This window comes from Apteryx mantelli, chromosome 5, assembly GCF_036417845.1.
Source record: "Apteryx mantelli isolate bAptMan1 chromosome 5, bAptMan1.hap1, whole genome shotgun sequence".
In the NCBI taxonomy this organism is placed as follows: Eukaryota; Metazoa; Chordata; class Aves; order Apterygiformes; family Apterygidae; genus Apteryx; species Apteryx mantelli.
Genome location: NC_089982.1, coordinates 8696562 through 8723130, shown reverse-complemented (window position 1 = coordinate 8723130; position 26569 = coordinate 8696562). Strand labels below are relative to the sequence as shown.

Here is a 26569-nt window from a genome sequence, read left to right as displayed (position 1 = left end):
TTTTCCTCAAGCACTGCATCACCTCAAGCTTTGATGATATATGAGATACTACCTAACTCTGCTTTGGGTTTTGAGGGTTATGTGAAATCATAACTAATGATTGATGGTTAGCTTGGATAAAACCTCTGCAAATTCCATTCTCACCCTGAATTGGGCTTATTTGGTTAATATGAGATCCGGATTCAAATCATCTCCTCTCTCTGTTTTTTACAGTGCCAAATGTGATGTCAAGTGGTTTTGCAGAACCGAACTAGTCTTTCTCACTTTCCTTGTGGAGTATTACCTTGGAGGCCACAGGGCTACAAATGTTTGGTGAGTGACAGTATTTACAAAGTATCCGTTATTACTTGCCTTTTGGCTGAAGAAACTTCTCTACAGTAGCTGAAACGGCTTCTGAATTTTGGTACAAACAGAACATCTTTCAGCACCAGTGGGCTTAAAAATATTTTGAATTTGTTCAAGTCTGTTTTGCAATTAAGACATAGTGACCTTTACACCATATGAAAGCCCAGGAAATATTGCAGAAGTGCCCTGTCAGCCCCTCATTAATACTTTGTTTCTTTAACTTTGCTAGCCTTGTGAAGAGTCTGAAAGACTTTTTCTTTCTCTGTCAGGAGGCTTTTTCCTTGCACAGCGTGGCAGTGGTTGTGTTGCATCTCACCTGCCCAGCATCTCTTCTACCGGACCTGGTTTTGTTCAGTCCTGCACCTTGTGCTCTTAGGCTGCGGCACGTGTGTTTATTTTATTCTTCTTTCCTCCCAATTCATTGGGCTGGAAGGAATTGAATCCTTGGTTGAACAGCTGCACAAAGTGACTAATGTGACTTTTCAGACATGGAGACTCCTCATTCTTTCCCATTTTGATGCAAATGCCTTTTGGCATCTCAAAAAGCAGATTAGTGCAGGTCATGTAGGCCGGGAGGCTCTGTTCACTGTCCTTCTCTATCTTTGCAATGGAGTTTGGCTTTCTCTTATTGTTTACTTTCTGAATCCCTTAGTCTTGTGTTGGTTTGAATGCCTCCATTATCCAGACGTGCTGCCAGAAGCAGTGAGTCTTTGGCTCTATATGAAGTGCTTTAGGTCCCCAGGAATCCAGCTAATAACTTAATAGCTTCTAGTCTCTACTGAGATCGGTCTGAAAAGTGCTTTGTTTTGAGTCGCAGAGCACACAGATGGCGGCATGCTACTTATCTCCAGGCTGTCACATTACTAGTTGTTCTCAAAATCATGTGCCTTCACAGACTGGTGTTCACCAAGGACTGTGGCTTTAAAGAGCCTTTTTCCAAATAGTATTTGATACAATGGAGAGAAAAGCAACAGCATCTGCACTTACAATGATGGCTCAGAGGCATTAAAGCTTTTCTCAGGCACATGCACATGCTCTGTCAACACAAGCACAGCAACCTGTGAAAATTATCTTCAAAATTTGATCTCCCTTACCTCCTAATTGTGGAGAGGGGAAGCAGAGTGCGATTCCTTTCTCGTTTGATCTTTCTGCTCCCTGAATGCAACTGCCTCATTAGTGCTCACAGTGCAGTAACTCTGGTAGTGGAGTAAAAAAAAAAAAAAAAGCATGTTTGTGGTTAAAATACAAAAAATACACAAACCTAGCTTGCAATAAGGGCTATAAAACCTAGGTTCTTTAACAAACTGACAAGAATTGCTACTACCAGAAGGCAGGGGAGACAGAAGGGGGGTATAACTCACCTCCTAAGTAATCAGAGACATTATCTTTTGGCCTTTTCACATACTGCATCACCAAAAGAGCTCTTGGGTGGTCATTGCCCCCTCTCCGCCCACCTGCTAACTTGGTTGACTGAACAGCCCACAGCATTGGTTCATCTAAGATTTCTCTTGGTAAGGCATTTTTATTCTACAGGCACTGAGATGCCGATTGATGAGTAATTACTTTATTTTTTCTCTAATACAAGCACATCTGGAGCTGGAAAACACAGGGCTGGATTTTTCACCTTCTCCCAAAATTTAGAGGGAGAGTTGAGCAGAGCTCCAGCTCTGCTTACATCTTTGATTACATTGGTAAGCAACTGTACACAGGCTTTCCAAGTTTCTGTGGAGCCGCTCAGAGAATAGGTGAAGAGAGATGCTATTAAGTGTGAAGTTTTAGCTTGGGTCAGACCTGTCACAGTGTTCTTGGGAAAACCCACAGCTGATATACCCGGGTAGGGTGGGCGAAAAGGAGCTTTTGACTGGAGTTATGTGGCTCTCCTGTCACACAAGGAAACTGTCATCACACACAACCTTTTTTACAGTTTTATTTTACCTTCTGTCCTTCCACATTGATTGGGGGCTGCATCTGCCCATAACAACTTGAAAACACCTCCACATCCGAGTCTTGCTCTCGTGTAGCTACTGTCAGGATTTTGCCCAAATTCATCAATTAATGTTATGCCACATCCCCAAAAGCTTTATAGAAGGTTTGAGTTCCAAAATCTCTGCCAAGATCCTTGCACACTCCTCCTCACTCTTAACCTCAATCTCTTATCTGTAATTTAACAAAAAGCACCAAGATGCAAAAGAAGCGCCTAGTAATTGCAACAGACAGCGATCAGAGCCCTTTCCTGAGAAATCTGCACGGGTTGAAAGTTGATACAATCTTTACTGCTGTGTGCAAGCAACCTAGGGCATGAGACTGATTTTCTAGCGTGGTGCTGTGATACCAGCTCTTGAGTTTAGAACGCCCCTTATGTTACACCTGATAATTATGCCATCTCTCTCGTGTGTGTGTGTGTGTGTTTCCTCAGGAAAGGATGCCACAGACACCTCCCTTTGCAGCTATGTTTGACAGCAGTGGATACAACAGGAACCTGTATCAGTCAAAAGAGGACAACTGTGGAGGACTCTATTACCACGACAACAACCTCCTGTCAGGGTCTCTGGAAGCTCTGATCCAGCACTTAGTACCCAATGTAGATTACTATCCTGATGTAAGTCTATACACCTCGCAAACTAAACGGCTAGGCCTGATGCACCTCATAAAGGGAAACTGTCAGACGTGCAGCTAAAACAGCATGTGTCATGTGAGATTGCTAGGAAAGGGGTTCAAGTGACTGATCAGCAGTGATGCAGTATAAACAAATGTGCTCCATGTGAGTTCAGCATGCAGTACTCACCCAACTTAAGAAGTCTAATCCTTTATTACTGCTGTTGTTAATGCACAACCTTGGTGATTCATTTGTAAAGTAAGTACCTAGCGTGGCTTACTATCTGATGGATTGCACCACTGACCATTAAAAATCTGTCAAGAATGGAAGGGCCTCCGAAGGCAGGTTGAGGAGAGAGGATCACCAGCATAACTTGATGGGTATAGTTAGTTTAAAGATAACTGGGTTTTACTGCGTTTCCTCCCAGCTGCATCTCAGCTTGACATGGATCTTGCAGTTAGCAACTGAAATGTTGAATTGGCACCATGGTGTTGGGAATCAGCGGAGGCCCAGCCGGAAGCTGGGCATGCGAATGGGGCATTTGTCACCTGAGAATTCTTGGCCTGCCTAGAGACTTTTGTGCGTTGAGATGTTTTATGTCTTTATCAGAAAAGAAGGATGATACCAAGGAGTCTGGGGAAAGGGGATGACTGAAGGTAGATGAACCTACACCACTATTTGTTGAAAGGCTTTGGCTGAAGAAATAACTCTGCTTATGTTGAGCTTCTGTTCTTGTCGTAAATCAATTCACAGTTCCAAGACAAGATCATTTTTTATTTGTATCAGAGTTAACAGCTCCCCAGGACTGTTCTTAAGCTATTTATTATCCGTTAATGCTTAAAGAAAAAATGCAAACGTGTAGCTACTTGATGCTGATTGGCCAAACATGATGATTTATTTCAAGTAGCTAGAACCATAATGTTGTAGACTCTTTTTTGTGGGTGCCACAGATACTTAATTACTAGCAGTGTGGGGAGTGGAACAGATGGGTATTTTGAACAGCTATCTCACAATGAGTTAAAATCTTAATTCGTGGAAGATTATTGCAGCATAAGGACCCTCTTCTTGTACCTCCAGAATGAGTTACTAATTGTTATTCTCTAAAATTAAACTGTGTGTATTTCTCTCCCCTTTCCCCTAGGAGACAGGCAGTACTGTGAGAGATGAACAGCATTTGGGGCTTCTTAAAGGACATACGAGATCATAGTGTGTGGTTTACTGAAGTCAGACAGGCAAATACAGCACAGAAAAGATGGAGTACATGATAAAATCAAGACAGTTCAATGACCTGGCAAACTGGCATTGGGGCATCTTTTTTTCTTTTGCCTTCTGAAGCCTGTTTACTTTAGCCAGAAATGTGGAAGCAGACAAGGTTCTATATTGGTATTTTAAGTAGCTTGGGCTTGTAGCATGAATTATATTCCATTGCTGGGCTAGAAAGAGTTATGTAATGGTAATTGCTCTTGCTAAAAGGTTTACTGCAGAGCAAGGGAGGATAAGCTGAAATTGTATTCTGAGTAATTTCAGGTATTGAGCTTGTTAGAACACTGTACAAAAGGAGAACTAAAGCAGCCCTGCCTTGTTTTGGTTTAATCTTGCATAACTTGGCTCAAGCATGAATATATAGTACTGATTCTGGAGCTATGACAAGTTACAATTAAATGCTTACTGCTGTAGTATAAGCACTTTGTACAGCCAAATGAACAGTTTTGTTCTGTGGATTGTAAAGTATTAGGGACTGATGTGTCAGGAATACATTTTGAGAGAATATGAAACTGGTAGTGATTTATCCCTTTCTCTGTCTTGTTCTTGTTTGCAGAGGACATATATCTTCACCTTCCTTCTCAGTTCACGTCTGTTCATGCATCCTTATGAGCTGATGGCCAAAGTTTGCCATCTGTGCATTGAGCAGCAGAGACTGAGCGAACCTGGCCTGGACAAGGTAAGGTCTTTCACTCTCTGGGACTCCTCCTCTTCCATTCAAATGCCTCTACCCTGCCCATAGCAAAGTGTTTCTACTCAAGAGAGCCCTCAGCAGCATTAAACAGACTGAAAACCTGACACAAGCAACTGGAATTTGACCCTTCAGTCACTGACATCTGTGGGAAATGTCCACGATGCTCAGCTTGTCCTCCTGCATGGTGACTGTTGTTGCTGCTGCATTCAGTTTGTTTTACCAGAGTCCTAACACTAGGGCCAGAAACAAAAGTGTTTTCTATTAAGAACCTATCCTACCTTGGCCCTGCAGTGGTTGCTTTTGTTTTAGGGTATCCAAATGTCTTGATGCCTAAGGCCAAATGTTGGAAAGATGTAAGCATGAGTTAAGCACATGAATATGAATTACACTGACTTATCTCACAGGCTAAGCTACAGTCTTGCTTCAGTTTTTGCAGCATGGCTTAGATTGCTGGCAGCTTTACATGGAAGTGCCTCTTTTTCCTTGTTCATGTAATATGGAGAATAAAAGGGAGCAAGATGTGGACATTTAAATACACCCTCCACCCCAGTAGAAAATAACATGAATTAAATTAAGATAGGTGACTAACTGTACTGATTTCTCACTGTATGGTATATTGAGAATATATTGGCAGAACTGAAGCTTATCGCTTTTGTAGCTTGTAGTTAGCCACAGATTATGGAAATACTAGGATGTCTTACATTGTGATGCTTCAAATAACAAAGGGCAAAACACAGGTATAATTCTAAGATCGTCAAATTACCTGGGGCCTAATTTCTAGCCCAGTTAAACCAATGACAGTCTTTTCACTGGCTTCAGTGGGTATTGACTGTGGCCTGTAATCCAGTGCAGAATTAAATTAAGATTAAAAATTTAACTGACCTTCATACCCTTATGCTCCACAGTATCCTGCAGGAGGGAACTGTATTTCCTTTGGGTTAAATATACGCTATATTGCTGCTCCATGTAATGTTCCTCCTTACTATTTTTCAAATAGAACTGGATACGAAAAATTGCACCCAAAATCCTACAGCTGTTGACTGAGTGGACAGAGACATTTCCTTATGATTTCCGAGATGAAAGAATGATGAGGAATTTAAAGGAGTTGGCACAACGAATAGCCAGTGGTGATGAGGTCAGTTGTCTGTGCACGATGTTATTGGATAAAAAGCCATTACTTTAATGCTTTGGTATTGCAGCTTGTTGTTGTTAATAGCGTGGTATGGCTCTGGACGGTTAAGCTAACTTACTAAGGAGGTGCTTATAGCAAAAAGTTCTGTCCGGTACCTCGGCTTAGGAAAAAAGCATACAGCATAAACAGATTCTTTTGAAAGCACTGGGTTTACCTTTTCCCTAAACTCATAAAATAATTGCATGTTGTGCAGACAAATACCACTTTGTAGATGCTTATGTTTTTCATTTTAGTGGTTTTTGTTTAGAAGAAGCTAGGTACAACACTGGAAACCATTGCAGATCTGAGAAATCTCTTATCTGTATTGGTAACTGCTTTGATTCATGTGAGCAAGGTTTGTTAGAATCAGGCCTCTGATCTGTACAGTCTGTGAAAGAGTCATAGCAGGTTTGAGAAAAAATTTCTAAAGGAAAACTGGACCAGGAAGAATTTTCTTGAGCGTAAAGCACTCATCATGGGCTCAGAGGATGTCTGTTGTGTTCCTTCCTCTGAAGGGAGCACATAAACAATAGCTTAATTTTACTAAGTCCCAGTTCTCAGATAGAAATAATGTTTCATGGAGGTCTTATGAAATATTCTGATGCTTGACTGTTGCCTACCTTGTAAGTACTGAGATAGAATTCAACTGAAAACCAAGGCTTATATTCACGTGGTGAACAGGCAATTAAAAGGTTTGAACAAGCAGATCACGTGTAGCTAGCATACTAAGATTACAAAAGATACTGGAGTGGCATTTGGAAGAACTATAAACGCAAAGAGCAATTGCTAAATGGCATAATGTTAGCTAGTGTTCCTGAGGGGTTGGTGTTCCTTATGTAAGCTTTTGAATAATGATGTAGATGAGGCAGCAAATAGCATGTTAACAAGCTTTGGTAGGTAAGCTTAGCTGGGAGGAGTTGAGAATGCTGCCAGGGGCCTGAAAAGACCTTAAGAGACTATAAACAAGGGTGGAAGAGAACAAAGCTAAATTGAATTTGGAAGCTGAAATACATTTCTATATCCTGAAAGGTGGGAGGAACAAAAGAAGAGAGGAGAAGGGAGTGAGCCGGGGCCTGGGATATAAACCAAAATGATACCAAATGTAATGGTCAAACTTGGAATTGCTGAAGGAGAGCTACAGGGAGCTCTCTTGCCTGCAGCACTCCTTCACAGACAGAAGGTTTGTCTTCACCATGGGGGTGCCAGGAGGCAGCTTTCCTTTGCACTGCTCCTATGGTGTTGCTTTGTTTCTGGGCACTCTTTTAGGAAGATAAAGAACTAAAGTTCAGTTGATGGAGGAATAATAAGATTGAGGACTCGCATCCGGTTGAAAAATAGCCACTGGCACAAAAAAAGAACAAGGGAATTGTTTAGAATGGGGAAAGTTGGGTTGAGGGAAGTAAAAGCAGGGTGAAATGACAGCCGGGAAAGATTGTCTACAGTGAAGTTGCTGGCAATACAGCAAATCTAAACAGCGAATCTGTCATCTGTTGAGGGGAAAGGTAGAAGATGGACAAACTACTAGACAATGAGCTGTAGAGAGCCATCTCACTCTGGCAGGGAATTATAGATCTTTCCTAGCTCTAGTCCCATGCTAGACCTCCAAGTGACTGAAGTTTTCTTTAGGAAAACAAAGGAAAAGCAAGTGCCGCAGTAAAATTACTTGTGTTACTGGCTGGTGAACTGCTGGAACAGCAAATGGCAACTTCTTTGACCTTGCTTTTCTGCAGGTTGCTTGGATTTACTTGTGTGAGTCATTGTCTTGAAGGATACAAATGCACAGACTTTCCTATTCTTGTTCACTGTGGCTCTTCCATTCGCAGCTTATTGCACTTTCAGAATGACTGTGCTCCACTGCTGTTAAGAGCTATCAGTAAGAGTCCAGTAAAGACCATTCATCAACTTAGCAAATCACCCCATCAAAATGTAGTCTTTGGGATGTTGAGCCTTGATTTTTTTTTTTTCTTTCCTTTTTTTCCCCTCTGTGTCTCAATTTTATTCCATTCCTTATACTTCTTCCCTCCCATTTCCCCAGAGGTCATGCTCATGAGACATTTCTAGATTGTTCTGGTCCCTTTTATCACTTAACTGACATGTGTTTCAATATACATCTTCTGAATCTTTTCATGTTGTCCATTGCCTCCTGTTTTCTGATTAGTTCCCTGTAAATATTTGCCAGTCTCCTCTTCTGTGAAACAGATGATCAGTGTACACAGAGTCACACCAAAGCCGCGTGCTGTGTCATGATGTCTTTTCATATGCATCCCAACAATTGCACTGATCTCTCTCTCTTTTTTGGCTGCCATATCATGTAGTGGGATTGACTGTGGAAACTCATTTAAAATATGCTATTCAATATCTAGCAGGTAGTAATGGCTTCCAGTCAGTGTCCATAGGGGACAGACACAAAGAGGTGACCGTCAGTTGAAAAGTGTTCTGTTACTTTCTCCCATGCTGTCCAGTCCTTAGAGGTTTCTTCTACAAGACTGCCTAGGTGTGCTACAGAAATAGAGGTGCATACTTAAAATGCCTGTTAAATTTAAAAAAGACAGAGAATAGCAGATCTTAGGAAGATCTAGGGATGACATATAGATCTTGTTTTTACAACTCAGGTTGCTGCACAGATACAGGAGTTAATAGACAAGCAGGTTGGAAGGCATTCTAATAAACTGAAAAATGAACTTGTGTAAATATCAGGAAAGAGGTGTCTGTAATTTTCCAGAGTTGAAATAAGTGGAGTTTTGAGAACAGGGTGCTGCAGTCTGACAGTCAGAGATGCCTTTGTTTCTGTGTGATCATGCTATTTATATAAAACTAAAGGGATGCATATGTGTGATGTGAATGTCAGTGTGAATACAGAATCAGAAATGAGACTGCGTGATGAATGCCTGGGAAAGGGTAAGCCTCATCTACAGGAAGACCATCTGTTTAGACTGACTGATGGCCATATTACAATCAAATTAATATCTAGTTGATAAAGGACATATTCTGTGAGTTCACTGGTGTGTTAATAAATAGATATATATGACATCATAAAAGTGCATGAGATAATGTAAGTAACGGTCCACCAGGAAATATCTCATTTAAAGCGCAGTAAGTACTTATTGTCACACAGAATGCTTTGATATCAGTGCCTGTTTGCTCAAGAAGTGACTGAGTCTCGAAAGAACAGAGGGACAGTGTTTTAGTGGACTCAGGTACATCTGTGAGGTATGGCAGGAAACTCGCATTCCTTTCTGGCTTTGTGCTAAGAGGTCTTGCCTCATCAGAGGACAGAGAGTTGTTTGTTATGCTGAACTGCTGCTATATCAAATGGGGGCTCATTTCCCTGATTTCCCTGTTTTGGTTTAGGAACATCTGTCCCAGCTTTCCTTTTCTCTGGGGGTTTGCAGCTACAGGAGCAAACTGACCAGTGTTAGGTGTTTCAGCTTGGTATCTGCACTCCTTTTCTCCCCGCTTTTTTTTTTCTTTTCAGTTCTGGGTTGACGTGATCCACGAATTCAGGCAAGGGCTTTTTGCTTTGAAGATTAATCCATTGATTGTTATGCAGTTTCCATGATTAGCCAGAACTCTCCCCAAGTATGTAAGATGCTTTGTTGATCTCCACTGAATACAAGCTAGGCAAGAAAATGCTTCATAAAGTTCTATTGTATGAAATTTCAAACAATTTAGAAGGCAATGTGTCAGTGAAGATGTTCTTGTTTGTATCACCTTATACCTGTTTATGAACGTGCAGCACTTTAAGTAATACTTCTGTGTCTTTCTGAGGAAAATGTGGATCGTTATCTTGGAAAGCCTGGGATCTGCTCCCAGGCACTCTGAGGGATTTCCTTCCCCCTTCCCTTGAAAAATTTTGCTGTTTATGTTTGTCTGTAAAATCAAAATTCTTCTAAGCAGAAAGCAGTTATTTACTAAGTAAGAAGCCAAATTCAGCCTTGGTTGAACACCACTGACTTGAAGAATGAATTTGACCCAAATGAGTGCTGTTGGATTTGGGTAAATTTGGAAATCCATGTAAATGGCAGCTGTGGAGTGAATAACAAATTCATTAGTAAGCAGGAAACATGCATCCCTTGGACTGATAACCCTCTGTTATATGCTGATAGGTTTTGGATGGTCAGTTTTTCAACCATTTAGGCTTTTCCTTAATGGCTTCAGGATGGTATCTGCAGTTCAAAAAGTAACCGTGTTGGAGTCTGTTAAGCAGACAGAGTAGACAGAGACCTGCCTGCTCAAGAGTACAGTCCTGCTCTTACTGAAATCTGTCGTTCCTGTTAACTTAAGTGGCACCTGGAAAGGCTTTGTGGGGTGAAAGAAAGAGAGATGGCTTTATTCTCTTCTCCTTTATCTCAGATTTACTGTAAAATTTAATTCAACAGACTTAAGTGAAACTAGTCTTGATTGACTCCAGAGAGAAGTAGGTCCGATTTTCATCACTGAATGACCATGTATTGTTCTTTCTTGCTGTCTTAAGCAGTAGGAGGCAGAGTATTTTCATTTCTGGTATTTTATTAGGTGCTCAGTACTTCATTTCATACAGCATATCTTAAGTGTTTACTTGTTGTAGCTTGGGCTAATCAGGACACTATGGAATCCCTGAGGCAATCAGTATTTAAATGCTCATTTGGATTCCCTTTGCTTTCATTAAATGCCATTATTAAAAACTCATATAGTAGAGTGCATCTCCCCCTCATATCTTATGCTATGTGTAACTCATATAGTAGAGTGTTGACAACAAATATCTATCAGCATCAGTCTATTTCAGTGTCATTCAGACTTTAATACTATCCTCTCGTGTTTTGGGAATGTCTTCTGATTGCTTCATGTCATGGCAGATGTATCGGAAGAATGTACAGCAGCTCCTCCAGAACCTGATCCGGAAGCTTGCCACTGTTAGCCAGTATGAGGAAGTGCTTGCAAAAATCAGTGCAACATCTACAGATCGACTCACGGTCCTAAAGACCAAGCCCCAGTCCATACAGAGGGACATAATCACAGTCTGCAATGATCCCTACACGTTAGCTCAGCAGCTAACGCACATAGAGCTTGTAAGTTTTTATTTTTCAAGTACGATTTCTTCCTTCCTCTCTTCTTGAAATGCAGACTCACATAGAATGTGACCTGATTGCTTGTGTGCTTTATTCAGGAGAGACTAAATTATATTGGACCAGAAGAATTTGTCCAGGCGTTTGTACAAAAGGATCCTTTGGATAATGACAAGGTAATTGGAGTAGAGCTGGAGCAGCTCTGAAATGTAGCATTTAGCATCCTTAGAGCTAAGCTGACCTGTGAGCAGGAAATTCCAACAATAACTGAGGACCAGTAGAAATAAGCTTGAAAGTAAAATGCTCTAATATTCCTCTTAAAAATTTTGGGGGGTTTGTGATGCTCCTTCTTACTGGAGGACAACTCCAGGAGCTCCAAAGCTTAGCATGCATTCTGGCCTTGCAGTGGCATCAAACTGACTTACTTCAAGGTATCTGGTATTTTTCCAGATTTAAACTACAGGATGACCTAATCCTGGGAATGATTTCTCCTGGCCATCTATGTGATCTGTAGCCTCAAAAAACAAGTTAAACTTTGGCTCTTGCATCACTCATTTTCAACATCTGTTCTTCCTTTTAGTAAATTGAATTCTTTGCAGCAAACTGGCAAATGGGGCAATTTGCAGGTAGAGCACGTGTTACAAAAACTGGGCAGTGAGCTCCAGATCCACACGAGATGAAGGGCAAAGATGCAGTGTTTTTAACTAACTGTGTTGGAGCTGTTATCTCTTTGAGTGTTGTGTTCAAGATGACTCATGCTCTTTAAATTAACTGTGCCAAAATCAGGCAGTTAACACTGGAATTACTATCCTCCCTAAAACTGGCAAACAGAGTGGAATGACTCACATTTATAATTTGTAGCTCAGACAGATGGACTCAAAATGGTTTTATAGGTAGAGACTACTGAAACTTCTGCCTGCCCTTTTTCAGGCAACCCTGGGACGTGTATAGGAATCATTCCAAAGCACTAAAAAATAGGGCAGGAAAAGGAGCTGCCAATCAAAACTGATCTGATTTACAAAAGTTAGGATGCAATATCTTAATTTGGTATAAACAACTGAATTTAATGTGCCAAAGGAGTGGACTGGCCTTGGTTGTACTTTTGCACCTGCAGAGGGTATAATGTTGTCGCTAGTACCCAGGCAGAACAAGAGTCAGGACTAAAACGTGCTCATATTCAAGGAAGCACTTAAGCAGGTACTTAGCTTTGATTATTTGCTTAAGTCTATCCCCGTTCCTCAAAGCATCCCAGCAGGACATGCAGCAGGTGCTGGAATCCTGAGCTGGCACCTCTGGAAGAAGTGATGCATGCCCAGATACTGTCGCTGTTGCTTTCCTTCTCACCTTTTGGTCACTTTGGGTAGTTGAGTTAACCCAGGGTAACAGTGTTAACGGTGTCTGGGGGTGACAAGGTAGAAGGCCAAGGAACTCTCTCAGGGAGAAAATGAAGATTACATTGATAGCTGCAGTTTTTCCTCTGCCTGCAGAGCTGCTACGGAGATCGAAAGAAGACCCGTAATCTGGAAGCCTATGTAGAATGGTTTAACAGGCTCAGTTACTTGGTTGCAACAGAAATCTGTATGGTGAGCAAGGACTTTTTCTGTTAAAACATTTTGTTTTGTCTAGTTGTCAAAACTGTAGAACTTCTTTAGTTTTGTTGTCCCCTTCGGTGTGCCTTTTCCTTCTCTCAGCTCTGCACTCTTTCATGCGTGGATGTAATGGATGCAGGGCTGAAGAGGAGGTATGTTCCCTGTTTTCAGTATCATATTCATGCCTCGGCCCTGTTCACGTGATGCAGTGGTGACGGTATGCTGCGTAGCCCTCCCTGGCATAGGGATGCATCTGGCCCTTCCTAATCTCCCGTTGTCTGTCATGAATGGAGACATCTTTCCCTTCTTCTGCGTTGACTGTTTTCTCTGCTCTTCCTTTCCTCATACCCTTCTTTGCAGAGCATCTTTACCTCTCGTTCTTGCCCTTTACTTGCCTCATGTCTAGCTTGTCTTTTCTGTCCTAAGGGCTTTTGAACACAATTGTATGATTTGATCTATTTGTAAATCACAGCGTAAGGATGTCATACATGTGGAAAAGAATTTTAACATCTCTGTTGTTTCTTTTGGGGATCTGTCAGAGCTCTCTTGTTTCCTCCTGAAAGTAACGTTACAATGGCATCTCTTGCAGCCTGTGAAGAAGAAGCACAGAGCACGAGTGATAGAATATTTCATTGACGTGGCCCGGGAATGTTTTAACATTGGCAACTTTAACTCCTTAATGGCTATTATTTGTAAGTATATGGCCTGAGAAATTTTGTCCCTGTTTGAATCTGAGTAAAGGAAGTGAGGTGCTTTATGCAGAAGTCTTTTTACTGCTTAGCACACTCAGCAATGTGAAGTTGGGAAAAGAAATGGTGGAGAATTGCTGAATCTTGTGGTACTACGTATGTAAGAAAAGATTTTCTGTTGTAGTTTAAATTACAGTAAAAAGTAAGTTTTTATTGTAACTGTTCAGAAATCTAAATCCACACTTTTTAAAATAAACTTTAAACCTAAATTGGAATAGAAACTTTTCCTGTAACAGAGAATTGATGCATTCCATTATTTCTACTGCACCATAAATGTCCTCCTACTGGTTTAAAAATTCCACACCATTTTTTATATCTAATACGAAAACACTGGGAATATCTTCTTATTGAAAAGGGAAAGTTTCATGGGTATGTTTAGTTTTCAATGAAATTTGTAAGAGAATGTATTGAGATGAATCATTTGGGCTTTCTTACATATAGTTCATGTTTATCAAAACCACATGAAATCATGTCACAGTGTTTTTTTTTTTTAAGAGCTTTCATCCTGTAAGAAATGTTGATTTTTATGTTTCCAAAATTTTTTAAAAGTGGCATTTCAAGCAACTGAAAAGTCTGACTTCTGAGTAGCTCTGTTGAAAATGTGTGTTATTTTTAATAACTCCTTCACTTTAGAAATGCTTACCAGCCTTAGTTACTTTAAAGATGTTTAAATCTTCAAACAATTTCTCTCTCTTAAATCAAGCTGGCATGAACATGAGCCCTGTCTCTCGATTAAAGAAAACTTGGGCAAAAGTGAAGACAGCCAAGTTTGACATTCTTGAGGTAAGTTTGGCCAGTATGTGGACACATGGCTGTCAGTAGTGTGTCACTTTTGGTTCTAAAGTACAAGTTTGGCTTCACTAAGACATGTTTTGTTTAGTAAGTATGTGTTCCTAATGGAAATTCCAGAAGATTTAATAAGAATCTTTCAGCTGACTTATGCTTATTTGATTTTGAAGAATATTTTTATTTTTAATGGAAGAACAATTATAAAAAATTATAAATAACCTCTTGAAAGGTAGATGTAGTTGAGAGAGATGATATGGATTGAGCTAATGCAGTTTTGCTTTTGAAAGTTCCATTAAGCTATAAGGCAGCTGCTTTGTCTGTTCAGAGAAATTTACCTTGAATTAATTGATTGCCAGTTACTTTCAGGTAGTTCATATCTTCATCAAAGATGATGTAGCTGCAGCAGTTTACGAATTTGTGATTTACCTTACAGATTCTTTACCAACAAGTTAATTATCCTGTTCTAAATGGCAATCAGTTAATTCAGGCTATTTATGAGTAATATAGAGAAGATCTAAGATGTTGTTTATGACCCAAGCATGGAATGCTTATTAATGTCATAAGGAGCTTTGATTTTTGCTGTGACAGCAGATTAAAACTGGAGAGCTGCAGCTGCCTTGCACTTTCTGCCCCCACCCTCAGGTGGGAGAAAGCCTTCTTTGTGTTGGGGCTGGCTGCAAAGCTCAGGGAGCAGGTCCTTTGATTACAGCCCCGTTTCATTCGAACGTATTGTGCAGGCTGAATTTCGCTGGTTAAGGACTTGCTTCATGAGCCATACAGTCATCCTCGCCATGGAGGTGCAGCAGTCTGTGTTGGAGCACTGAGGGGGATAGCTGGGGGCACTAACAGCTTTAGCTGTCTAATTTTAGCCTGCCATTGCAGCTGAATCAGCTCTGAGAAATCTGCGTACACAGGAGGAGCAGAATACTATTGCTAAGATCCATTGTACGTCTGAGTTCAGGGTTTTGGCTTTCAAATTTAAGCTGAGTTAACTTCTTTGGGGGGAGAGAAAGAAGAAGGTCCATTAAGCCTGCCTTTGCTTTCCTGCCCAGACTTGTATTGGATCCTTGGTTGTGCTGAGTGAATGTTTTTTTTAAGTAAAGTTTCTCTTCTGATCAAAAGAACAGATGAGGTGATCCCACTGCCCTCTGAAAGGCTGTATTTATGGCACAGTTCAGCAGACTCTTGGTTTTTAAAATTGTTGCTCAAGTGAAAAGTGCTGTGGGTGGGTGGTGACACTGGCTCTCTGAAGTTCATTATTTATATTCTTCTTGCCTGTAGCATCAGATGGACCCTTCTAGTAATTTTTATAATTACCGAACTGCTCTGCGTGGAGCTGCTCAACGGTCCTTGACAGCTCATAGCAACAGAGAGAAGGTATGTTTACAAATGACTTGGCACATGGGCAGAAATGAAACACGCTTGTTAAGTCGCTTGGTAAGCTTTTGTCTCGAATTTCTGATTCTCAGGAACTATAACCAGGGGCCTTTAAATAATAATAATCATAACAAACCTCAAAATTGAATCCCTCTTTACTCTGAATGTCTAACTATTACCTGTAAGCTAGCAAGAAAGTAAATAGAATATTTTAGAAAACTAGGTGGCTCAGTGAAAAGGATCCTTCATCTTAGGCTGCCAGTTGAAATCTAGTCCAGTTTGGTACTGACCAAAACCTGCAAATATTAAGTGATTGCTTTGATGATTTAAATATGATACATTGCCTCAGTTCTGTTCCTCCCTGACAGAGAGCTCTATCTCCCAAACCATCATCAAAGCATTTGACTACTTTGTCAGTAACACAGATGGAAAAGCCAAGGATTGAAAAGAGGTCACTAGAATAATTTATCATCCTTATAATTGGTACTTGTAAGTGGGAGCTGAGGAGCGCTGGTGGGACAGCATAACAGATTATTTTAGTTTATGCTATTCTGTAACTTGGTATTATGTTCAGAGGAGTTTGATTGTCATCACGCATTCACACTACTTCTGTGTGTATTCACTGCATAAAGCCCCCGAGTGACTTCCTTCCCTTCAGTACCTCCTCCATTCACAGTATTAATTTGGAAGATGAAGAAGAAGAGGGGACCTGGCAGAGTACATCCTAGTGCTTTTATGCCCAAAGGAGGGGAGATCAGCTGGCCTAACTGTGGGTGATGAAAGTTGGTTCAGAGGTGGCTAATTTTGGGAAACAGTGTAGCTCTTCAGTGGCTGAGTTATTTGTGAGTATTATTAGTTCTGTGCGTTTATTTTATGGATGATGTTATTTGCATGTGGAATTTGCAAAGGAGGTACAGATTCTTGTTAATATAGGCAGGATATGGAGGAAAAACCTTGATAAGCATCCTAGAGGGTATACTAAATATGGGAAGAATGGCTTCAAAGAGGGACAATGGGCATCTCTCACTTTTAAGTGCTTTTTTAAATAGTTTTGGGTGGAAAAGCTTTAAAATCCACTCAGAAAATAAATGCTAAAACTTGAATAAAGCCCAAGTTGCTCATCTTAAGCCTTCAATTGGAAGGCAGAACTGCTGTTGCTCTTTAAACTTCCTTTTCCTCCGTCTTTTAGAAGGATTGATTTTGTGAGATTCTCTGTGGCAAAAAGACTGTAAAAAGGGTAGCAAAATACTAGACACTGACCGTTTTGAATGAAGGGGTCTAAAGAGAAGAGCGGCATGTAATTCTCACCTAGTCTTGGGTCAGGATGTGCTAGTCAGAAGGCTTAATTTTTCCTTAGTACCAGTCATCGTTTGCGTCACACGTGCTACCCCGCTCACTCTGAAATGCATCATTCCATGAATAGCCTCATCAGGAGCAACAGGATTGCTAAAACAGGTCCTGATGCTGCAGTGTGGCCCATGTGATGGGCAAGAGGAAGTATCACCAACCTCCCTAGTTCCTTATGCCTTGGAGTAGTCGCTTTGCTAGTGTGAAGCAGCTGGTGTGAACAAAGCTGGAACCAACAGGAGTCTTGAAGAACAGCCAGGACTAAGGTTACTAGTGGCAGAACAAGACTTGTGTGTTTTCATTTTAGACTAATGCCAATCATGAAAGAACACAGGAAAGTATCATTCGTCATTTGCTAATATCTACAGGATTAAACTACAGGAAGAAGAGAAATCCCTTCTTGGGAGGGGATTACACTGTAAAGGTTCCTCCAGTTCTAGTATTTGATTCAGCCTTTGGCAAACCCCAGGCATTTGTGGAGTGTCTAAATTGGCATTTATGCTTGTTATCTCAACCTGAGATAGGTAATACAAACCCCAACCAAGACAGAGCTTTCCAGTTCTGTAGAGTTTCCTTCCTGTACAGTCTTTGCCAGATAAGCTTTAAATATTTCTTATTGGAAAAGGTTTCTTACTGGAAGAGGTGAGATGGATCAGATCTTCGTGTAATACAGCGTGTTAAGACTCTCCTTTGCTAATTTCAAGAGTAGCTGTGAATTACACATCAACAGAGGTTGTATCTTTATTTACCTCTTTGAAATAAACTGGCTTTTGAGAAGTAATTTGAATTCGGTTACACATTAATGCAGAATCTGAGTTGTAGTTCTTGTAGAGAGGAGCCAAATAGCTTGCCGACTTCCATCCATTTAGAAGCAGCTGCTTATAATATTTGCACTTTATGCTGTTTACGAAACCTGATTCTGATGCTTATCGAATAATTTAAACTACGAGGCAGGATGAGGCTAATTTATATGCAGTCTGCTTGTTTATACTGATGCTCTGCACTGAAAATAAAATACTGGATTTTTCTGAGTCCTAAGGATCTGTTTGCAGAAGTTTAAATATAAAATGCTTAATTCTTTTCAGAGAAAAGTGAGTTTTGAAACTCCAAAGGACTTATATATATTGAAATAGTGCAGCAAAGTCTTCCATGGAAATAGTGATGCACTGATTTATTTTTTTTATACCCAGTTGCAAAAAGGATGTGCAATTATGAAAATTTTTGTAGGATGAAAATTAAAAACCAGTCACTTTCAGAACATTGGAATGTTTCAGCATTCTCCAAAGGCAAATACTTCAATTTGATCGGTTGGCAGGAAATGCTTTGTTTTGAGTTAGTCAATGCCAAGGTTCAATTTCTTGCATGAGCTCAGGGAACTGTAGTTCAAAAGCCATTTACTGTAGTGGACTGCTAGCCCTGAATTTTCCATGCTGTTCTTTAACGTACCTCTCCACTCATCTACCAGACAAATCTCTGTCAAGAAGGACATATGCACTCTTGGAGGTACCCAGCAGGAATCTGGGGCACGAGTGGAGGTTAACAAAGACTTTCAGGGAGGCAATAGATCATCACTTCTTGTTGGATGAAAACTCTCTGTCTCAGTTGAATTGATCCCACTTTTTCCTGTCTTCATTTTTGTATGAATAATCATTCCAACAAATATTTTCCATGATGGTCTATTTACTCAGCCCTTACTGCAGTTAGCAAAGTCAGGAGATTTTGCGCTTGTCTGGTTCCATTTCTGCTCTTGTTTTAAGGAGGTTGATGCCTTGCCTCTTCACAGTGTTGTTTTGCCTGCTATGATTACAGTGTGGTATGCTTCTGTTCCCTCAACTTCCAGCTCTGGTCTGCTGCATGCAGCCAGTGCTACCTGAACTTGGGAACCTGTAGTGCTGCTACTCTGAGAAGCAGAACAGAGTTTGAGGCCATGCTAGCTCTGAAGGCACATGCAGCTCAGGAAAGGGTGGAAACAAATGCGGTTTGAAGGGAATGAAAATACTTAGAGGCTCCAGGAGGAGCCCAGCAGATGACAGCATACCATCAGCTCTTGCCTTTGAGCTTTATCTTTGGTTGATTTCCACAGCTCCGCACAGCATCTTAGCTCAGCCATCAGCAGCTACAGAGATGTTGTTAAAGCACAAGCAAGAAGTTGGCACCTCCAAGTTGTGCACTCTGGAATCCGCAAGGAAGCTTGAAGAAAAGTCAAAACTTGAAGCGTGAGGGAAAAGTCAAAACGTGTCAGGGACATGACGCAGAAATGAAACAAGTTAGGCAAAAAGTGTAGTGAATGCAAAATTTGTATTCAGTGAGAGAAAATCATACAGATCTTAGTCCTTCGCAGTGTTTTGCGTAGCTTTTGTACCACATGACTTCCTTGTATTTTTCTCTATACAGCATTATATTTTGATATGGTACCAAACTGAGAATAATCTTGCTCTTTCCTTAGATTGTGATACCTTTCTTCAGCCTCTTGATCAAAGATATTTATTTCCTCAATGAGGGCTGTGCCAATCGTCTTCCGAATGGTCATGTCAATTTTGAAGTAAGTAGACCGCTGTGGCACCGAGAGTGGGGTGTTCTACACATCATCAGCTCCTTGAAGAGAAGACTGAAGGCAGATCATGACTGAGCTTCCACTGGCTTCTGAGAGAGAAAAATTAGACTGTAATTTGAGTGTATCTGTTACTTCTCACAGGAGGTGGGAGGAAGTCAGGAAAATGCAGTTGTGTTAAATTGGAATGTTTATAGAAACTGTTTCAATATTGACAGTTTTTTAGTGCAAAAACTCAGAACTTCTTCACAGTGCTCAAATTGATCTAAACATTTCAATCCAGATGTTGATTTAACTAAAAAAAACCATACAAATTAATATTTTGGGGCTTCTCCTTGAATTCCAGTGTAAAAGATGAGTTCGTCCTTTGTCATAATATATATGAAATGTTTTCATGCATGTAAGTCACAGATTATCTCTGAAGAAATATGTTGATACAGCATCAGTGCAGGAGATTTGAGTCCCTTCCTCTGCCTCTGATTCCTGCTAGTTACCTGACAGTATGGATTACTGAATGATTTGTTTTCCAGTACTTTCACTTTTAAAGAAGCCTGGATCACTTGCACAAAATCACAGTAATTTTTAGTTGTAGTAATCAGCCTTAATAGCCTGTTTCTAAAGTTACTGTGTGTGATGACCTGGAATGTCCTTTTTCTCAAGAAATCCGAGTACACTTGAGGCATGTTAAACTTTAATTGAAAGATTTTACCTAGAAATGGTATCAACCCACTACAAGGGGAATGTTTATTTTTGGCATAAATTTCCATCAAGAAAACTGAGCATTTCAGATTAGTCAACTAAAATGGAACATCTGGACTTCGAAATGCCAGCATTAAACATCTAGAGACTTTTGAAGTGAGAATTATTAAACATCTCATTGTGCAAAACAAATATGAGCATCATCAAATTTAGAAGTGGGGTATAGTAGTGTTATCAGCTCTTTGAAAGGAAAACTTGAGTATAGATGATGATCTACTATTTATATTCATAAATAATGACAATTTTACGAGGGTGGAGGAGTGGGAAGTCATTCCAGTTTGAAATACAAAACAAAAGTTAGAAGCAGAGTTCCTCAGTCAGTTGCATTCAGTTCTAGATTAAAAACTGTGGAAGATCCAAGCTTGGACTTGAAACCTAGATCTCTTCCTCGTGCCCCCCACACACACCCCTTTTTTTTTTTTTTTGGAATGTTCTGGTAAATAGGTTGTTACATAGCCTTTCTTTTGTTTCCTATTGTACTCTGACAGAAATTTTGGGAGTTGGCAAAACAAGTGAGTGAATTTATGACGTGGAAGCAAGTGGAGTGTCCCTTTGAAAGGGATCGCAAGATCCTGCAGTACTTGCTTACTGTCCCAGTCTTCAGTGATGATGGTAAGGAGCTCTGAACTTCCTGGAGGTCAGGTATCACTTGCTATTTCTCAGTCTCTATCCATGTTAAGTTATTACTTCCTTCCTTACCAATAAAGAAAGACTTTATCGTGGGACATCTCTGGCTGGGAAATTACAAAATGCTCCTCCCTTACAAATAAGGGAGAGAATAAGATCTTTCTTTCAGTGTGCACGCAGTTTGTGAAAAGTGACTGAAATGGAATGAAAAAACTTTATGGGAATGTGGTTACCATAAATACCATCTGAGGTGTATTTATGTGGACTTCCAGGATGCTTTACACTAAAGGGTGCTGCTTGAAAGAGAAACCTGGGGCTTAGCTGTTTGCTTACAAAGCACCAGAACCATGGCCCTAGGCTCATTCTTTTCTTTTGAGAGGGTTTTCTTCCACTCTCATGCTTTTTAGTTTTTCACTAGCTGTTTTTTCCCCCTTAGGGTAGTCTCTGTTCTCACACACTTTTTGTTAATATTGTCTGGATGTAATTATAAGCAATGCTATGCTTCTGAACGGGATTCTGGAGCCCTAACCTGAGGGATGGATAATATAGGCCTGCTTCATTTAACTTCAGTCTACTTTACAGGGAGAGCAAATTTAAAAGTGCCGGTAGGCCTAAACATACCGTATTTGTTTCCGATTGCAGCACTTTACTTGGCTTCCTATGAGAGCGAAAGCCCTGAGAATCACGTTGAAAAGGACAGATGGAAGACTCTGAGGTTTGTGTCAAAGGTTATTCGCATCAATAAATAAAGAGAATGGGACGTAGAGCTAGCATCAGACGGTTAAAACCAAATGGCATGCTACATGCTTCAACAGATGGGGCACAGCATCAGTGTAAATCTCCCCTCTGCTACTAGACTCTTGGAAAAATGAGCACAGGCGGTTCTTCTTTATCTTAAACCCTCTCAGCCCTCCTCTCCCTCAGGGGGTAGGAGATTAATTTCTTGTGTCATTCAGTATCAGAAAAACACTTTCTAAACTTCAAAGAAGTCTCTGTTTCCTCACAACTATTACAGAGCACTCTAGTTTTCAGGCAGACATTTTCTGAGCTATTGCATTCTTTTCTGCATGTATCTTTTCAGGCAAAGCTGGGTTTTGCACAAAGATCGTTCTAGGGCAAATCTATTCACGAAACCAGCTAACATAATTCAGAGTTCCAGCTGGGAAAAACAAATTTAAGCAAATCCCATTCTTGGCTCTTCTTCCACTGCTGTCTGAACACAGCCTAGTCACCTCTTTCATTTTACTAATTATGAAAAATAAATGAATCGGCAGGGCAGCGTTTTAGTTGCTGCTTTGCCAATTAACTTACAAAACATGTGAATTCATGGCAGCAGAGAAAACTAAGCAGGCACACAGATGGAGACAAAGAGGTAAATAGGTATATGCGTAGTCTGTATTTTCGCCCCTAAAACATGCTTCCTCTGTATTCTTCAAAATACTGATATCCCAGGGATGCCACACATGACCAATAGCCAGTTGTTCTCAGCGCTGTTTCAGGCAGCTGGTACATTAACACCTAAAGGCACCTGTGAATATAATATCCCAGCTGTTCTGATCCACACTGCAATATCATGAAGTGACAATTATACAAATACACTATAACCTTAAGGATTTTTTGGAGCTTTGCTTTCTATTTAGGCCATGTTGCCTCTTCCTGGGGTATCAAGGGAGATGAAACAATTCCATCTGACTAGTCCCAGTTCATTTGGGGAGGGGAGGGAAAGGGAGAGCTCCTCACATCAGTATACAGCCACTCCTCATAACGCACAGAGGCAAGATGGACAGAGAAAGACTTGGGGCTTGCAAAACTGATAACACCAACCTCAGTTTCGCAGGATCCTTATCTGAGGTGCTCTGAACCTATCTGAAAAGATTTACTTTGTTCAAACGATTGTCTTTACTTATTTATTTTTCTCTCTTTCAGGTCAACACTTCTTGGCAGAGTCTAATATATGAGATGGCTGCTGTTTCTGCCGTTGCTGTATTATGTGGATTATTAAGGGGCATGGCTTGGTTTATTTTTTTGTGCACCGAGTGGCATTCAGAGTAATGAGGACTGTGCAGTCAGTCAAGATATCGTGTCAGCAAAGATGAAACAAGTCGACAAACAGGCAGCTTCTCATATCTGACAGATGAGATTAAATCACAGCCCACTCGGTTTAAGTATTGATTGAGGACAATGCTGACAGAATACTTTGAAGAGCTCGGATACCGCCTATGAATCATTTCACGCCTGGATGGAATATTTTCCCATTCCTTATGTTGGAGCTTGCTGCTGCTAGAACTCTGCAGAGTTGATACTAGGTTGCAGAGGGAAAAAATCACCATTCCTTTTGCTGAACCCCCAAGTCTGCATCGAAGAACTTCCATTCCTAATAAGCTGAGTATAGCCAGGAACTTTGCCTGAATCAGGATTGCTAAGAAGGGAAAGGACTGGACACAACAAGTAGGCTGCTGGGGAGACTTTCTCCCCACCACTGTAATGGTGGCTATTTTTTTTTTCTTTTTCCATTATGTTTTTGAGTTGGCTGCTGGCAGGCAAACTCATTATTATTATAAGTTATTTAAAAATTATATAGTAATGAAAATCAAGACTGTGATAGAAAACACACCTGCTAGAAAAATACAGTAGCAATGTAGCCTGGACTATTTTATGTTTTGTAGGGAGTTTTTTTCTTTCTTTCAGTTGTTTACAACTAACCACTACATGCTACAGATGTTCTTATTTTTACTATACTGTTTTGTTACTCTAATTTTCCATACTTTACTTTCCTGTTATATTAGGTTGAACAAGCTGACTTTTCTAGGATGGTCTTTGAGAAACTGATGTACAAACCATCTTAAAATATGAAAGTATGTTTTTATTAAGTCATTTTTGTAGTTGCTTTTTTTTCAAAAGGGTACCAGTGGAGAGAACACAATCCAGCTTGACTGAAATTGCAAGATGCCAAAAAGAAAAAAAGATAAGGTTTCTTCTCAACTACAGCTGCAAACAAAACAGTCTCCCTTTGTGTTTATTTTATGGATTATCATTATGACTGTGAAGTAGTTCAGTACATTACACATCTGATAAGTTTGTAGTAGCTCTGAATACTTAGCCACTCTATTCTAGGAAGAACCTGATTGGAAAAAAAAGAAACTGTAGCTGTAGATCACCCTGGATGCAAAATCACTAAGCAAAAGCACGTGGCAAAGGAAGGTATTTGTAGTTACCCTGCCACTGTTATTTTAAAAAGAAAAGAAATAAGAATAAAGATATTTGTTGCACTGCATCTCTGAGTTTTCAGGTAGGCTGGTGTTTAAGTTTATGCTCTGTCAATCCCTTTTCAGGCAAGTATTTAATTTTTGAAATCTGTAAGAACATTTTGAAGTACTCTTAGTCAACAGGGATGCTGTCCTTAACTACTACCTGTTTGGTGGTACAAGGTGTTGGAAATCACTGAACTTCATATCCCATGAACCTCAGAATGAAAGTGCTAGGAGCCCTGATGATAGAATAGGATTCCTCCCCTCCTCTCCTATTCAGTGTGTTAAGGTGAAGGAGAAAAAAGATGCCAACTCTTTCAAAGGAGGAAATCCATCTTTCATAGGATTGCTTCTGCAGTTTACAGGCTTTAATCTCCAGCCTTCATCAGGTGAGGTCTTTCCAGCCCTCCCCTCTTGATCGCTCTCTTTTTAAGGCTTCTAGGCAGGACTTAAAGTCAATTGATGTAAAATGCTGGGGAACATCATGTTTTCTTCCTCCACTCCTTTTGGGCATACTATAGTATGATCATAAGGTATATAAATGAAGGTAGTGCATAAATGAAAATAGTTTCCGTGACAAAATATTTGCTATCATTACCTTGCTTTTTTACATTTTTATTGCTAGGGAAAGCCAGAGAGTGGAACAAAGGGTTAGCTACCTGTGGAAGTAACTTCTCTTCTTCCCTCCTGCACTGTAACATACTTTGACTCCTGGCCTGGCTTAGAAATGCATTTGTTATTTATGTAGTTTGAACGAAGCATTTGTAAATAAAAAGAGAAATAGCATTAAGCAGCCTCCATCTAGAGTGTGTGCTCTCTGTGTTGTCTTGTGGGGCGTGTTTTTATGGAGGAGAGGCAGCACATACCAGTGTGATTGGTATGCAGGAGGAGGCTGCCTCCTGGGCACAGCAGCCTGGCAGCAGGTGCAGGAGCCTGGGACTGGTACTTCAAAGGGGAATGCAAATTCCCTTGCCCCAGGCAAGTCAGAGGCTGCTCCTTGTGGGTGTTAATGTACTTGCTGTTTGATGGTACAGCAATCTGAGTCTCATCACTCCTGGTACCTTCTGGACCCCATCTTTCAATGCAGCTACTGTGTACATCCTGAGCTACTGTTAGACCATTGAAGCATTGGCTTGGAAACAGTCAGTAGCACTTACCGGTAGGGAATGAGAGAGAAAATGAATCTTTTAAGGCTAACCAGCTCCTAAAGGAAACATTGCACACCCTCTGAAATTAAGAGTTACAAGAAGTCATTAAATGTAACAAGTTCAGTATTCAGCCAGGACTGAATATCCCATCCGAGTTCAGTGGTGACAGATACTCAGTGCTTAAAAGGGACAGAAGCGACACCTAAGTCTATCCTGTAAAAATGGCTCAAACACAGCTTTTATTTCTTTTTCCTAGTGGTGAAAGCAGAGATAAAAACCGAGTCTTATGAACACATGTGAACCAACTTGTTGAAAAGAGTCTAGATGTTTGGCTAATCCCACAAGAACAATTCCTTTTCTTGTCATGCAAGTATTTCACATTTCTGCTCGCGGGGAAAGCTTCATGGCATAATCATGAAGAGAAAAGTCAGTTGCATGCAAAAATGTGCAAAAGCCTACTTAGAACAGTCATCTCTGAGAAAGCAAGCAAGAACCTATACTACAGAAAGGTGGCCAGCTCTAATATATACCACTGCTTTTTCTTTCTTTTCTTTTTTTGCCCCCTTCCTATACAGCTTGTTCTTAACAGAACAGAAACTGGGAATTGTTCTAGCACTAAAAATTGCTTTTTTAGATAATAGGCAAAATGGCATTCATCTCCCGAGACTTCTCTTGATCTCAGGAATTTTCCCCAGTACTTCGGGCAGCAATCCTTTCATTGGTAGTGTGCAGTGAGACCCCTTGTGGACTTCTTGGAGTACTTCTACTAGAAAAGTTAGAAGAACAAGCCTTTGGTAGTACACCAGTGTCTGCTATCTAAGTTCCTCTCTGTCGCTTCTTGGTTATGCTAAGCAGGTTTTCCCCACGTAGCAGCAGAGCGAGCAGCAAACTAGCCCCTTGAAATTCAGTCCCTCACAGCTGCAATTGTCCTGCTACTGCAGCTGCTGTCACAGACAGATCCTGATAACCTGCTTCAACCAAGCAACTGTTCCCCAACCTATACTTTATGCTTATGGGGTCCTGTCCTCATCTCCCAGTACAAGTGCTGCTTTTAAGCTTAAAAACACAGCTGGTAAGGATTTTCAAGGGAACTGGTCTCTACAAGGTTACAGTTGCTAGGCTTCTAAGCTGACAGTTAAACTCAAAATGGATAAAATTCAGTGGGTTTTTAAGTGAGAGCCTAGCCGCAAAAAGTGCACCATTGAAGCCAACAGACGCTTTGTCTCTGTGCTGCATTAAGCCTTTCTGGAATATGTTTGCGTATATTTTTT

At 40.5% G+C, this 26569-nt stretch overlaps 1 protein-coding gene across 1 annotated transcript; it reads left to right on the top strand.

Annotated features, from left to right (window-relative positions):
• Positions 1–289: 289 nt before the first annotated feature.
• RASGEF1B (RasGEF domain family member 1B) lies at positions 290–24940 on the top strand. Its single transcript, XM_013952619.2, has 14 exons — positions 290–312; positions 2762–2944; positions 4761–4883; positions 5896–6033; positions 10905–11117; positions 11216–11290; positions 12602–12697; positions 13293–13395; positions 14156–14235; positions 15523–15618; positions 19412–19507; positions 20764–20887; positions 21545–21617; positions 22829–24940. The coding sequence occupies exons 2-14, from the start codon at positions 2768–2770 to the stop codon at positions 22851–22853; spliced, it is 1419 nt and encodes a 472-aa protein (XP_013808073.1). The 5' UTR covers positions 290–312; positions 2762–2767; the 3' UTR covers positions 22854–24940.
• Positions 24941–26569: the final 1629 nt, after the last annotated feature.